This window comes from Muscardinus avellanarius (assembly GCF_963383645.1).
Source record: "Muscardinus avellanarius genome assembly, chromosome: 12".
Taxonomy (NCBI): Eukaryota; Metazoa; Chordata; class Mammalia; order Rodentia; family Gliridae; genus Muscardinus; species Muscardinus avellanarius.
Genome location: NC_137798.1, coordinates 105,994,347 through 106,010,312, shown reverse-complemented (window position 1 = coordinate 106,010,312; position 15,966 = coordinate 105,994,347). Strand labels below are relative to the sequence as shown.

The window sequence follows — 15,966 nt, the reverse complement described above, 5'->3', positions numbered from 1 at the left end:
ACTGGGCATGCAGCTGTGGGAGGGATTCCCCACAGAGGAGAAAGCAAGGGAGAGATTTACACATTCAGAGCAGCTGTAGGATGGTTGGGGTTCCAGCCAACAATCCTTGAAGTGTTCACCAGTTCAACAATACTCACACTGGGGACAGCGGGGCTTTTCTTGCGTTCAGGAATATCTGCCTTGTTGGGATTACTTGCGTTCCCAAGCATGGGACTGGCTGGAGCAATTCCCTTTCCGCCCAAGGCACTGCCACTTGATTTCCGGGAGGGAATCCCATCTCCTTTGAGGTCACTATCTGCGGTGCTGGTCTGACTCCTCTTTGGATACGCAACAGCTGAAGGAATAGCTGGTCCAGCTAAAATAAAGAGTACTTCATTTATCCATCCATCCATCCATCCATCCATCCATCCATCCATCCATCCATCCATCCATTTGGTACTGGAGAGTGAATCGAGGGGCATTTTACCTCTGAGCCACACACCCAGTCCTATTTTATTTCTTATTTTGCAACAGGGTCGCACTAAGATCCTTCTGAGACTGAAGCCGTGATCCTCCTGTCTCAGCCTCCCAAGTACTGGGATTACAGGGGTGCACCACCACACCCAGCTCATGATTTAAGGAACTTCATGACTTAAGGAAGAAAGGAGTTTTCACATTTTATCCTGTGAAAATAAATATATTGGAAGATGATCTAAGATTGCAATTCATCTAAAAAATGTAAAATTGTAAAAAGCTTTAAGATGTTTTCTATTTACATGTTACCCTTACATTGTAACATGAATTTTAAAAATTCATTTCGTAGCCTTTATACTTTCTACTTTCCCTAAGTGAGCATAAAAAATTGTCCTTTGGCCCAGGTGTGGTGACGCATGCTTGTAATGCCAGCATTCGGAAGTCAGAGACCAGAGGATTGTGGTTCGTTGACAGCCTCAGCTACTTATGAGGCCCTTCGCAACTAAGTGAGACCGTTTCAAAATAAAGAATGAAAAAAAAAAAAAAAAAAAAAAAAAAGGAATGGAACTGCAGCTTGGAGGTCAAATGCCCCTGGACCCCTAGTACCGCAAAAAAAAAAAAAAAAAAAAAAGTCCTTTGAAGTTGAGCATGGTGGCGCACACTTGTAATCCCAGCATTTGGGAGGCTGAGAGGAGGATCAGTGTTCATGGCCAGCCTCAGCTACTTATTAAGGCCCTTTGCACCTCAGTGAGACTGTTTCAAAATAAAGAATAAAAAAATAGGGCTGGGGTGTAAATCAGAGGTAGAGTGCTCCTGGGTTTCCAGTACCACAAGAACAAAAACATCTTTGGAAATAACTTAAGTGTGTGTCACCACACAGAAAACCAATCAAGTTCAACAAATGTATGCCCATCATGCTGAGTTAACTATGTTCCTTGTACAGCCAAGCAAGCGTGGGAAAAGCATGAGAAAAGTTTTTATCTTGAATTCTTCAAAACACACTCATAATCTTCTAGATAAACAGGAATTTGAGTAGACAGGAGAAGGTGGTAGGAAAACATGTTCCTCCCCTAAGGGACCGGGAGGAAGTAGGCGGAACTTCCTGGTCATAGCCCTGTTCCGCGGGAACACACCCAGGGAGGATCAGGGTGGAAAATGGACAATTAACTGTTCTACACCAAGCCATCCACAGTCCCCAATGGCAGCACAGAAGATATGGAGTTCACAGAACCTGGAAAGGAAAGCTGGTATACGAATCGCATGGTGCCCAGTGCAATGTTCAAGGAAAGCACCAAATAGCATTTATTCCAATGTAGCAAAGACTACATTTTAAATCTAATGAAAGGAGGGAACCACAAAATAACTGCTAGCTGGACAAAAATCTAAAGAGTAACACTATTTGAAACTGAGTTAAAAAGCAAACAAAAAAGCCGGGCGTGGTGGCGCACGCTTGGAATCCCCGCGCTTGGGAGGCTGAGACAGGAGGATCACACAGGTTCGAAGCCAGCCTCAGCTACTCAGTGAGGCTCTCAGCAATTTAGTGAGACCCTGTTTCAAAATAAAATAGAAAAAATAGGTCTGGGAGTGTAGCTCAGAGGTAGAAGGCCCTGGGCTCCTCCATCCCCAACACTACTGTGAGCAACAAGGGTTTAGTTAGTTCCCTCCTCTACAATACTGCAGTTAGAGAAGTATCTGCAACTTTACATTCCCAGTTACAGCTGAGTGAGCGCGCGCACACACACGCACACACACGCTTGCACCTCAGGACTTACACACAGTTGTTGTGAAGGCAGAGAAAGGGTGGGTTTGGCCAGCACACCAATGTAATGTACAGCCTCCTTGAGTGTAGCTTCCCCACACCACCAGCAAGAGTGCAGGTGGAACAACAGAGAAAATCATAGCCCATCAAGGCAAAACCAGGGCGCTGCAGAGCTCTACGGCCACCCTCTACAATATGATGGCCAATGGTCACACGTGGCTCTATAGATTTACTTTAATTAAAATTTTGGGCCGGGTGTAATGGCACACGCTTGTAATCCCAGTATTTAGGAGGATGAGATAGGAGGATCACAGGTTTGAGGCCAGCCTCAGCAACTGAGCAAGACCTTGTTTCTGAATAAAAAATTTTAAAAAATTGGGCTAGGTATGTAGCTTGGAGATAGAATGCATCTGGGTTCATCCTCTAATACAAAAAAAAAAAAAAAAAAAAAAAAAAAAAATCAAACCCACTTGACTGGCATGCAGAGATACAGAACACTGTCATCAGCACAGAATAGTCAACCAGGCTGTGTTGCCCTAGACAATAACCCCAAGGAAGGGGTGGAGAAGAGATGTTCAGAACTACAGGCTAAAGCAGACGTCACAGAGGGCAGAGGGTCAGCAAAAGCCCACCACACGTACCAAGACTGGAGTGCTGAGGGCACAGCATCCAGGAAATGGCATGAGGAGACAGCACAGCAACTTCCAACCCCAGGGCGTACACAAGAGGATGTTCCAGAGAAGCCCCTGGGACAGTCCCGGACTTACCATGGTCGCTGTACCGTCTCTGCTTCTGGCTTGAAGAAACGCTTCTTTGCACTTTGTGGTGAGGAGACTGGCCAGTGCTGTTGCTGAGGTCACTGCTTGGCCGCACCTTAGCAAGTGAAAGGTTGCTGCTAGAACTGGAGTCGCTAGCGTCCAGCTATGGGAGAACAAGAAGAGCAGCACCACACCGACCCGACAGCCGGTCAGGACCTCTCTGCGCAGCACACGCCTCTCATGACGCGCTCGGGGGCAGCGCTACGCACAGGGGGCAGCGCTGAACTCGGGCAAGAGCGCTGACTGCAGGGAACCCTCTAAGGGCATGCACCGCTCGTTTCTAGGCTGTCTCACATGACTAGAGGCTCTCCGTAGTGTGGTACTTTACACAATTTCTTAACTATTAAGTAATATCTACAAGTTAACTTATAAATACCCAAGTCCGTGACATAACTCATCAAAAGGGGCTACTATCTTGAAAGAGTAGCTCATAATGGTCACAGGGGTTAGACTTATTACTTCCAGCTAAGTTTGTAAAATGACATACCAAATATGCTGCATATTAAAGAAACAAAAGACTACAAAAACAGCTTACATAAACTGATCATTTATGTTCAGGGAATTTCAGCTTTTTCTCTCTGATTACTCTTACCTCTGAAGATTTTCTCCCCAACAACAAATATGTAGCTGTGATTTCATCATATTTCATTTTACTAAGAGATTCTTGAATTTCTTCTTGTGAGTATCCCATTCCCACCATGATATCTAAAAGAAAGGTATAATAGGTTTCATGTGTTCTGTCTGGATAAGAAACCATTCTGTCACAGAATAAAAGAACTGTCTTTACTTGATCTAAAACACCATACATCTCCTGACACAAATGAACAGCTGAATGTGGTTCTGAATTACTGGGTGCTGGGATAGAAAACGGCAGGCACTGCCTTCCTGAACACACAATACAGAGAAGCTTACTGTCCTGTTATTCACACTTGAGGCCACAGAGGAGGTGAAACAAATGTGCTGCCAGGCATGGTGACATACACCTGTAATCGCTGTACCTGGGAAGCTGAGACTGGAAGACTGCAGGTGAGAGGCCAGCCTCAGCAACTGAGACTGTTTAAAAATAAAAGAGGGCTGGGGTTTGGCTCAAAGGGAGAATGGCACTGGGTTTGATCCTAGAACCATAAACAAAACAAATATGCTGCTTACACAGGCACACAATAATTACCTATTCTTTTCTGATCTGAGATGTCTAGTTCTGGTTCAACGAATGGCTTAAGTTCATCTTCCTCATGTCCTGCGTTGATCCACCTGTCCTTCATGATTTGCTGAAAAAGTCAACTATTTATTAGCAACTTAAAATAGTCTCTCAATAATCACAATATTTAGGAAAACTGTTTTAAACTTTCATTGATTATAACTCAAAAGATAAACTGGATGCTTATGACCCCAGCTGTTCAGGTCGCTGAAGTAAGAGAATCCAGATTAGGTAAATGAGTAAGACTATATCACTGAGTAAAATTAAGAGCTGGGACATAGCTCAGTGGTAGACTGCTTACGTAGCACGTGTAAGGCCCCGAGGTTTGACTCCCAGTAGAGCAAGAAAAAAAATTAGTGACTTAACAAAACCAAGCCAATTTCTGAAAATATTCAGAATCACCAGCCACTAAGCCACTTGTTTAATTACCTCTAGAGTGCCGCGCTTAATTGGGTTTAGCACCAGGAAGCGTTTGAGAAGGTTTTCACAGTCTGTGGACATGTAGAAAGGGATTCTGTATTTCCCTCGTAGCACTCTCTCTCTCAGTTCCTTTGAAGATGTAACAAGGAAAGAAAAATTAGTAAACTTTTAGTAAAGAGAGAGAGAAAACCCACTAAAACCCTAAAACCCCCATGTTGATAGAATATAAAAATATGCATCCACACAACTTATAAAACCCTTAGTTTTGTGAAGAACATGGCTGCCACTGCTTGTAATACCTTCAGGTTTTGCCCATCAAAGGGCAGTGACCCACTGACGAGGGTGTACAGAATGACACCGAGACTCCACACGTCCACCTCCGGCCCGTCGTACTTCTTGCCCTGGAAGAGTTCTGGGGCTGCGTATGGAGGACTACCACAAAATGTGTCGAGTTTACTGCCAACAGTAAATTCATTGCTAAAACCAAAATCTGCTATTTTAATGTTCATATCCGCATCTAACAACAGATTTTCAGCCTAGAGGGAAAACATCAAGACAAAAATGAAACTTAACCAAAATAACAATTACAACTGATAGGATTAAGCATTTCATTTGTAATGACATTAAGTTAGAATCTCCTAGCCGGGCGCACGCTTGTAATCCCCGTGCTTGGGAGGCTGAGACAGGAGGATTGCGCAGGTTCGAAGCCAGCGGCGCGCGCTGGCTTAGGAGACCCTGTTTCCAAATAAAAATGCAAAAATAGGTCTGGGAGTGTAGCCCGGAGGGAGAAGTACTTCCAGGAACCCCAGTACCACCAAAAAAAAAAAAAAAAAAAAAAAAGTTAGAATCTCCTAACTAGAAAATGCTGCTTCTAGAGAAAAAGCAGGAGCAAATGAGAACTCCCAATATTATAGCAAGATCAGTAACAGACATAAAACATGAATGGTAGTACTATTTTAGATATTTAATATGCCAAGATAAAAAAAAATATAACCGCTTTTCCAATTACAAAAAATAAGAGGCTTTAAAAATATATAGATATAAGCCGGGTGTGGTGGCACACACTTGTAATCCCTGCACTTGGGAGGCTGAGACAGGAGGATCGAGCAGGTTTGAAGCCAGCCTCAGCTGGTTTAAGAGACCTTGTTTCCAAATAAAATATATAAAATAGGTCTGGGAGTGTAGCCTGGAGGTAGAAGGCCCCTGGGTTCCATCCCCAGTACCACACACACACACAAAAAAAATACACACACACACACACACACACACACACACACACACACACACACTAGCTTTAAGTAGATAGTCACAATTCATAAGAAATGCTAAATGGCTATCAAATGGCTATTACTGGGTGGGGAGAATCCCCAACCAAGAAAGAAGTCAGTTGCTTTCTTTTGTATGTGTGTGTGATGCTGAGAATCAAACACAGGGGAATTCTACCTTTAAGCTATACCCCAGCCCTATTTTATTCTTTATTTTGAAACAGAGTCAGTCGCGCGTGGTGGCGCATGCTTGTAATCCCCACACTTGGGAGGCTGAGACAGGAGGATTGCACGGGTTCGAAGCCAGCCTCAGCTACTCAGTGAGGCTTCCAGAAACTTAGTGAGACCCTGTTTCCAAATTAAATATAATAAAGGTCTGGGAGTATAGCCCAGAGGTAGAAAGCCTCTGGGTTCCACCCCCAGTACCACCAAAAAAAAAAAAAAAAAAAAGTTAGAATCTCCTAACTAGAAAATGCTGCTTCTAGAGAAAAAGCAGGAGCAAATGAGAACTCCCAATATTATAGCAAGATCAGTAACAGACATAAAACATGAATGGTAGTACTATTTTAGATATTTAATATGCCAAGATAAAAAAAAAATATAACCGCTTTTCCAATTACAAAAAATAAGAGGCTTTAAAAATATATAGATATAAGCTGGGTGTGGTGGCACACACTTGTAATCCCTGCACTTGGGAGGCTGAGACAGGAGGATCGAGCAGGTTTGAAGCCAGCCTCAGCTGGTTTAAGAGACCTTGTTTCCAAATAAAATATATAAAATAGGTCTGGGAGTGTAGCCTGGAGGTAGAAGGCCCCTGGGTTCCATCCCCAGTACCACACACACACACAAAAAAAATACACACACACACACACACACACACACACACACACACACACACACTAGCTTTAAGTAGATAGTCACAATTCATAAGAAATGCTAAATGGCTATCAAATGGCTATTACTGGGTGGGGAGAATCCCCAACCAAGAAAGAAGTCAGTTGCTTTCTTTTGTATGTGTGTGTGATGCTGAGAATCAAACACAGGGGAATTCTACCTTTAAGCTATACCCCAGCCCTATTTTATTCTTTATTTTGAAACAGAGTCAGTCGCGCGTGGTGGCGCATGCTTGTAATCCCCACACTTGGGAGGCTGAGACAGGAGGATTGCACGGGTTCGAAGCCAGCCTCAGCTACTCAGTGAGGCTTCCAGAAACTTAGTGAGACCCTGTTTCCAAATTAAATATAATAAAGGTCTGGGAGTATAGCCCAGAGGTAGAAAGCCTCTGGGTTCCACCCCCAGTACCACCAAAAAAAAAAAAAAAAAAAAAAAAAAAACAAACAGGGTCTAAGTTATAGAGGGACAGCCGGGCGTGGTGGCGCACGCTTGTAATCCCCGCGCTTGGGAGGCTGAGACGGGAGGATCGCACAGGTTCAAAGCCAGCCTCAGCTACTTAGTGAGACCCTGTTTCCAAATAAAATATAAAATAGGTCTAGGAGTATAGCCCGGAAGTAGAAAGTCTCTGGGTTCCACCCCCAGTACCACAAAAAACAAAGAACAACAACAACAAAAAGTTATAGAGGGCCTCCACAAGTTGCTGAGGCTGGTCTCGAACCTGCGATTTTCCTGTCTCAGCCTCCCAACTCATTTACTCCAACCAAAATTTTTATTTATTTATTTAGGCAGTAATGGGGATTGAACCCAGGGGCATTCTTCCTCTGAGCTACACTCCCAACCCTATTTTTATTCTTTTTTTTTTTTTTTTTTTTTTTTTTTGGTGTGTGTGGTACTTGGGATGGAACCCAGGGGCTTTCTAAGCCTGGCGTACACTCCCAGACCTATTTTATATTTTAATTGGAAATGAACTCACCAAGTTGCTGTGAGCCTAAGTAGCTGAGGCTGGCTTCAAACCTGTTTGATCCTCCTGTCTCAGGCTCCCATGTACTGGAATTACAAGTGTGTGCCACCATGCCAGGCTAATTCTTCATTGTGTGTGTGCGTGCGTGCGTGCGTGCGTGCGTGCGTGCGTGTGTGTGTGTGTGTGTGTGTGTGTGTGTGTCTGGGGATGGACCCCCAGGGCATTTGACCTCCGAGCTACACCCCTTGCCATATTTTTTATTCTCTATTTTGATACAGGGTCTCACTAAGTTGCGAAGGGCCTCACTAAGTAGTTGAGGCTGTCTGTGAACCATGATCCTCCCATCTCAGCCTCCTGAATGCTGAGATTACAAGAGTGCGCCTCCATGCCTGGCTTCTTATTCTTTATTTTGAAACGGGGTCTCACTAAGTTGTAGAGGGCCTAAGTAGCTGAGGTTGGCCATAAACCTGCGATCCTCTTGTCTCAGCCTCCCAAGTACTGGGATTACAAGTGTGTGCCACCACGCCTGGCTCAAACCAACATTCTGTATAGAGCTACTACACAGCAGGTGTTAGACGATGTCTGAATGTACAACGCTGAGCAGAGAGGACTCGGGGCCTATTCTCAAGAGCTCATAGTGGAGAAGTGTGGAGGCAGGAAGATGAAGAGTCGCTCTGAGCCCTGGGGTCTGTGACAGAGGACACACATACCACGGGCATAGCACCGCAAGGGGCAGGGAGCTTCCCACAGTGACCCTGGAGCCCGAGAAGGTACAGCTGATCTCAGTGGGCAAGTTTTCAGGCAGAATAGTCTGAAGCCCACAGGATAGAGTATGAGACCTGAAAGACAATGTATGGGAGAGAAACGCCACAGAGTGCTGGGCAGACAGCTGGGCACAGTGCAAAGGCCTCCGGGTCAGCTGTGCTCAGGAAGCATGGGTTTCATCCTGGGGGCAAGAGGGACCCCTGAAGAGTGTTAGGTGGATAATGGCTTCTTTCTTTGTATTTTTGGTACTGGGGATTGAATCCAGGGCCACTGAGCCTGAGCTACACCTACAGCCCTTTTATTTTTATTTTTTTCGTGGAGGTGGAACCCAGGGGCATTCTACCTCCAAGCTACATCTCTAGCTCAATTTTTTATTATTTACTTTTTGAAACAGGGTCTCACTAAGTTGCAGAGGGGTTAACTTAATAGCTGAGGCTATCTGCATACCGTGATCCTCGTCTCAGCCTCCAGAATGCTGGCATTAAAAGCGTGCACCACCATGCCCAGCTGTAATTTATTTTTAAGCAGTCTTACTGTGTTGCTGAGGATGGCTTCAAATATGCGATTCTCCTGTCTCAGCCTGCCAACTACTGGGATTACAAGTGTGCACTACCACGCTGGCCTTCTCACTAAGTTTTTGAGGCTGGCCTTGAACCTGGTACCCTCCATTCTCAGCCTCCCAAGTACTTGGGTTACAGGAATGGCCAATACAGCCGGCTGAAGTTGCCCTCTTAACAGCTGCATCCTAGAAACAGACTGAGGATCACTGGCTCATCGTTGACCACTGTGGCTGCTGGAATGAAATCAAATGCACTGCACGAGGGAGGGCAGTGAGAAGAACAAGCAAGTGGCCAGCACTCACACAAGGAAACCACAGAGCTCAGTAGCCAGTTAAGACTGAGCACGCAGACAATGTGTACAGAACGTGCTGTGGGGTGGGGAGAGAAAGAAGTATGTTTGGTAGGGCATGGATGGAGAGGTTTTCCATAAAATGGTGCAGATGCAGTATGTGGAAACGCTGTTGGTGAAGAGCCGGCACAGAGGGAGAGTGGAGGAAGGAGAAAAGAGAGGCAGCAGAGCAGCTCCGCCCTGGGGAGCCAGGCACCCGAGGTGGGAAGGCGAAGCAGAGGCAGCAAGTTCCTCTAGCAAGAGGCAAGCGAGGCTGCCTGCAGGGCCTGCTAGGAAGTTGCTCTGTGGACCCTGCAGCCTTCCTCCTCCTAAGGAGGGCAGAGGTGCAGGCCAGAATGCCCGTGCAGGAATAAAGGTGCCAGGCTGCATTGAGGATATGGTCCGGGTGCACCTGGTGCATCTGTACATTTCTGGGGCTCCAGAAATGTGTCTGGTTGAGTGACTACTATCCTTCAGAGATAACCTACCAGCTACTTATGCTGATTTGAAATACTGGGGAGGGAACCCAGGGGCGTTCTACCTCTGAGCTACACCCCCAGCCCTATTTTTTATTTTTAGTTTTGGAAGTACTGGAGGTGGAACCTAGAGGCTTTCTACCTCCGGGCTATACTCCCAGCCTTATTTTATTTTTTTGAGGGGTTGGGGATGGAACCTAGGGGCATTTGACCTCTGAGCTATACCCCCTGCCCTATTTTTTATTTTTTAATTTTTTTATGGGTTTGGAGATGGAACACAGGGGCATGAGACCTTGGAGCTATACCCCCTGCCCTATTTTTTTTTTTTAATTCTTTATTTTGAAACAGGGTCTCACTGAGTTGCAGAGGGCCTCACTATGTAGCTGAGGCTGTCTGCGAACTACAATCCTCCAGTCTCAGCCTCCCGAATGCTGGGATTACAAGCATACACCACCATACCCAGCTTATTCTTTATTTTGAAACAGGGTCTCACTAAGTTGCAGAGAGCCTCACTAAGTAGCTGAGGCTGGCTTCGAACCTGTGCGATCCTCCTGTCTCAGCCTCCCAAGTACAAGGATTACAAGTGTGTGTCACCACGCCCGGCTTTCTTTCTGTCTGTCTTTCTTTCTTTATCTCCTCTCTCTCCCTCCTGCCCTCCCTCTCTCTCTTTCTTTTTTTTTGTGGTATTGGGGATGGAACCCAGGGTCTTTCTACCTCTGGGTTATACTCCCAGACCTATTTTATTTGGAAACAAGGTCTCTCACTACGTTGCTGAGAGCTTCACTGAGTAGCTGAAGCTGGCTTCGAAACTGTGCGATCATCCTGTCCCAGCCTCCCAAGCGCTGGGATTACAAGCGAGTGCCACCACGCCGGGCGGGCGGGCGGGCGGGCGGGCGGGCGGGCTGGCTTCCTTCCTTCCTTCCTTCCTTCCTTCCTTCCTTCCTTCCTTCCCTCCCTCCCTCCCTTCCTTCGGTGGTACTGAGGTTCCTGGAAACCCTTCTACTTCCAAGCTACACTCCCAAACCTATTTTATACTTTTTGTTTGGAAACAGGGTCTCTTAAGCCAGCAGGGCTGGCTTTGAACCTGCACAATCCTCCTGTCTCAGCCTCCCAAGCGCAGGGATTACAAGCGTGCACCACCACGCCCGGCTTATATCTATATATTTTTAAAGCCTCTTATTTTTTGTAATCGGAAAAGCGGTTATATATTTTTTTGATCTTGGCATATTAAATATCTAAAATAGTACTACCATTCATATTTTATGTCTGTTACTGATCTTGCTGTAGCCACCACACCTGGCTAGTATTTTTATTTTTTATTTTTGTGGTACTGGGGGTTGAATCCAGAGGCTTTCTACGCTGGGCTATACTCCCAGACCTTTTTTATATTTTATTTGGAAATAGGGCTCACTATGTTGCTGAAAGCCTCACTAAGTAGCTGAGGCTGGCTTCGAACCTGTGCAATCCTCCTGTCTCAGCCTCCCAAGCGCGGGGATTACAAGCGTGTGCCACCACACCCGGCTGCTATTCTTTATTTTTGAAACAGGGTCACACCGAGTTTCAAAGGGCCTCACTAAGTAGCTGAGGCTGTCCGTGAACCACAATCCTCCTATCTCAGCCTACCAAATGCTGAGATTACAAGTGTGCACCACCATGCCCGGCTTGAAATACTTTTTACGAATTTCACTTTATTTTTAATGCTCTTTACCATAACTTCATGAAAAGTTTCAATTATTACAGGATTTTTCTTATTTAATAAAAATCTAATTTATGCCTCATCTATAAAATGATCACCAAGAGAATTGAATACCACTTGGCAAGGGCATTTAACTCACCTTGAGGTCTCTGTGAACGATCCGTTTTTGGTGGCAATATTGGACTGCAGACACTATCTGGACAGGAGAGAGGCAAGAGTTAATGACTCCGTGGCAGATTCAGAATTACGACCAAGACTTCATAAATGTTCTCACATGCGAACTACTCAGAAAGCACTTGAATGTGTGGATTTCGGAAAACAATCTCCATGTTTTCAACTTTCCCATCTGGAGAGCACAGATGAGGAGGGCGCTTCTACCTGTGTTCTGCAAGGTCTGCCTGCCTCAAGGCCCAGGCCCAGGCAGCTCTAGGCAGTGCCCTGACTGGGCCTCAGCTCACACACAGCCCGGAGCTACCAAGCACCCAGGTGAGGAGCCAGTGCAGAGGGTGCTCCTCTGCCAGGCACTACTCCTCCCGGCTGCCCCTGCCACATTCTCTTCTTTATTTAGCTCAGGTTGTTTCAACTCCGCAAGGGTTAGTTTCCTCTTTCTTAAAATGGAAAAATGAATGTTGTCCGGTACAAACTGAAAACTACTATGTGCATTATCAGTAAGGACTCCTCCCACTTTCTGCAAACAGTATACTTTTATTTAGTCAACTCACAATTATTTCTGATTAACACCGTTAAACAATTAATTTTATGAATTTTCACAATAACTGGTGGCCTTCTTTTTTCTTTAGGAAAGTATTATTATCCCAACATGGTGGACATGTCTCTAATCTCAGTACTGGGAAGCTGAGAAAGGAGGATCACAGGTTCACAAACAGCCTCAGCAACTCAATGAGACCCTGTTTCAAAATAGAAAGTAAAATAGAACTGAGGTATAGGTCAAAAGTAGAATGCCCCTAGGTTCAATCCCCAGCACCATCCAAAAAAGTCTTTAGTATTGCCAATATTTGCTTAAAAATAATGCTAACAAAATAAAAAAAACTCAAAGTTGACTATCTTGTGATATGAACAAATGATAGAAATATATAAATTCTAATGCAAATGAACAACTTCTGAATTGCAGACTAGTAACACCATCTTTGTGTGCCACTGATACAGTCTCCAGAGCCCTTCACATGGCACCACTGAACTCTGTGGAAAGACAGAGCAGGTATTAACAGCATTATTGAAAACTGAGGCCTGCAGTGATTCGGGGTCCTCCTCAAGGCCACAGGACATGTAAGTGTGCAGTCATAACCGCCACAGGGCAAGGTGGAGGTACCTACATGTAAATTCTTCTTCTTCTTTTTTTTTTTTTGGTGGTGCTGGGGATCCTGGAAGCCCTTCTACCTCCGGGCTACACTCCCAGACCTATTTTATATTTTTATTTGAAAACAGGGTCTCTTAAGCCAGCGCGGCTGGCTTTGAACCTGTGCGATCCTCCTGTCTCCGCCTCCCAAGTGCGGGGATTACAAGCGTGCCCACCACGCCCAGCGTCCCAAATGTACATTCTTAACCGAGGAACTTTCACCATAAAGGGGGGGCCTCTATAATTAGCACAGGTCTATGCTACCTTCACTGTAATTGCACAGCACCAGAGAACTGCCGCACAAAATAAGGTTGTTTTAAACTAAAATCGCTATCCATCTGAGAAGTGGCTAATCTATGGTCCACTCAAACTGTTGAACAAGATGCAGCAGTTCTTAGTGAGTTAAAGCCTTATATGCTAAAAGAAACATACAATACTAGTTAGCTAACACTTGTTGTAACAGTCAAAGACACGTTAGCGATCGTAAAAAACATAATAGTCCCTCTCTGGAGACAAGGGTGGGTAAGACTTCTGCCACTTCTGTGATGCATTCGTGTCTACAAAGAAAATGTCTTTACTCTGCTCATCTAAAACTGATATCTAAATGTTAAGTGAACATGCAGGTTGAACAAGGTCTTTTATCTGCTCTGAAAAGCTGTGCATCTAAAAAGGAAGTAGGGATCCCCTCTTCTGAAGATCAGGTCTCCTTTGTTACAGCAACATAGCAATCAACAAGCCAACAACTCTGTGGAACAGAGCAGGCATCTCCTGGGGAAGTGCCGGCCTGGCGTAATCAGACAAGAGAGCTGTCCAGTGGCAGCTGCCTTCTGTGCAAGGTGTGCAACGCGCTCATCACCTGAATGGATGGATGCTCGGCAGCCTCTGCCCGGACCCGAGTATCCAAGTGTGGGCTGTGAGAGCCCCAGACCATGGGCTCTGGGCACCCACCAACCGGTGACTTTTTAAAAGTTTCTTTTTTTTCTTTTTTGGTGGTATTTGAAATTTAACTCAGGGGTATTTAATCTCTGAGCTATCTATACCCCTACCCTATTTTATTATTTTATTTTAAAACAGAGTCTCACTAAGTTTTGGAGGGCCTCACTAAGTTGCTGAGGCTGATCATGAACCTGCAACCCTCCTCTCTCAGGAACCAAAGTACTGGGATTACAAGCATACACTACTACAAAGGGCTAAAGTTTCCTGTTCTAATTATTGTTTATTTTACTTTATTTGCTTCTAGCCTTTTCTTTGGTATTTTGCATATACATAGATATAAAGTTATAGATATATATTACTGGGGAAGGAACCCAGGGGATTGTACCTCTTAAGCTATATACCCCCAGTCCTTTATTTTTGAAATAGGGTCTCACAAAGTTGCTGAGGCTGGCCTTGAACTTGAAACCCTTCTGTCCCAGCACACCAAGTACTGGGATTATAGGCATGCACTACCATGTCTGGCTGTAACCCCAGGTATGTATGTATGTATGTGTCGGGGCCCACTCGGCTGATTAGTGACGCAGCGCCTCGTGCTACCACCAGCCCGCCTATGAGAGGGTTAGAAATGCGCATGCCCTAGCTGTGGGAAGCTTGAGTTTGGTGGAGTGATGAGAGAGGGGTTATGAGACTGATATATATTTGCCTGCTGTGCGCATTGGCAGCAGCAGCAGCATTATTATTATTGAGGAAAAGCATTAAAGAGGAAGCATCATCAGCAGACTCGGCGTTTGTGTCTTCTTTCCTGGGGCTCTGCAGGACGGAGCCTTAGGGACGCGATATGTATGTATGTATGTATGTATGTATGTATGTATGTATATATATATATGTGTGTGTATATATATTACTATATGTATGTATATATGTGTATATATTCCTATATGTATTCCTTATGTATGTATATATGTGTATATATATATATGTATATATGTGTGTGTACATGTGTATATATATTAAATATATTCACATATATTTAAATACATAAGCAAACTGTGTGCCACCAGGGTGTAGTTTGGAGGTAGAATGTCCATGGGTTCAATCTCCAGCACCGACAAACAAACAAACAAACAAACTGGAGTGACAATGAAAATACTATTTGTTATTCCAAATCATTATCAGCCCTTAACTATTAGCCACACGTATTCATCTAAGCTAGACATGACTCTCAGAGAGGCCTATTCTACATTTTGGTTCAAAATAAACAGCAAGATGTTAGTGTGAGATTAAGAGGGGACAATGCCAAAGTTAGAATTTGCCAAACAGCTTTACCACTTTATTAAAGTGAATATTCAGAACATGAGACATAATTCACTAAAGGCACAGACTTTCTAATGCCAAAATAGGTGTTTAGAACCTACACCCGTTACTTTGGATTAACACTATTTATTGCCAATCATTTCTGTCAGAATGAAAACAAGGAAAGCAAAACTGCTTTGTTCCTCAAAAGAAAAATTTGCCCATGACTGAGGTAAGTACTGTGCTGCTGCTGTCTGGCCATTTAGTATTTACGTTAGATTTTTCCCTCTTGTTCCCTCCCTCCATACTGAGATTTCTCTTGTAGGCTATTTTCATGCTCTACTTTTGAATTACAGCTGATGATTTTGTGCCCTTTCTCAGATAACTTCTCTTCCTTTTGCTCCCCAAAGTTTAGAGGTGATCTGATGCCACAATAACTGGATAAGCCTCAGCTTAAACCTACTGCTTTTTTGTGCTGTTTTTAATAGTTTAATAATTGCTAGATGCAATTATTTCCAAGGCAGGCTGAGAATCTGGATGACTTCTTGGTTTAGAATGCTAGCCTAATTTGCTTTAGATAACCCACGAAGAGAGGCATCAACATTACTAGCCCACCAAAAATTAGATATGTAAAGAAGATGCAGTCAGGAATCTATTATTTTCCTTGAATAGAACAAGAGCTCTAAAAAAATAAAAATGGCAAATGCAGTCAGTAGGATGGGAATGGTGAAGAAAACGAAAAGAGGAAAACCCATCTGCTGATGAAGACGAAACCAAGCGCTTATTT

The 15,966-nt window shown here is 44.4% G+C and overlaps 1 protein-coding gene across 7 annotated transcripts in view; it reads right to left on the bottom strand.

Annotated features, from left to right (window-relative positions):
• Positions 1-15,966, bottom strand: part of MARK3 (microtubule affinity regulating kinase 3) — a gene marked incomplete at both ends in the record, with an annotated part of 121,794 nt that overhangs the window by 29,212 nt on the left and 76,616 nt on the right. For 5 of the 7 annotated variants that reach the window (XM_080708327.1, XM_080708326.1, XM_080708329.1 and 2 more), the window contains 7 exons: positions 138-355; positions 2,980-3,133; positions 3,623-3,735; positions 4,199-4,298; positions 4,658-4,777; positions 4,948-5,184; positions 11,733-11,789. In XM_080708327.1, the coding sequence (XP_080564453.1) occupies positions 138-355; positions 2,980-3,133; positions 3,623-3,735; positions 4,199-4,298; positions 4,658-4,777; positions 4,948-5,184; positions 11,733-11,789 (999 nt within the window). The remainder of the gene's footprint in view (positions 1-137; positions 356-2,979; positions 3,134-3,622; positions 3,736-4,198; positions 4,299-4,657; positions 4,778-4,947; positions 5,185-11,732; positions 11,790-15,966) is intronic. The other 2 variants (XM_080708330.1, XM_080708332.1) reach the window with 2 other exon arrangements.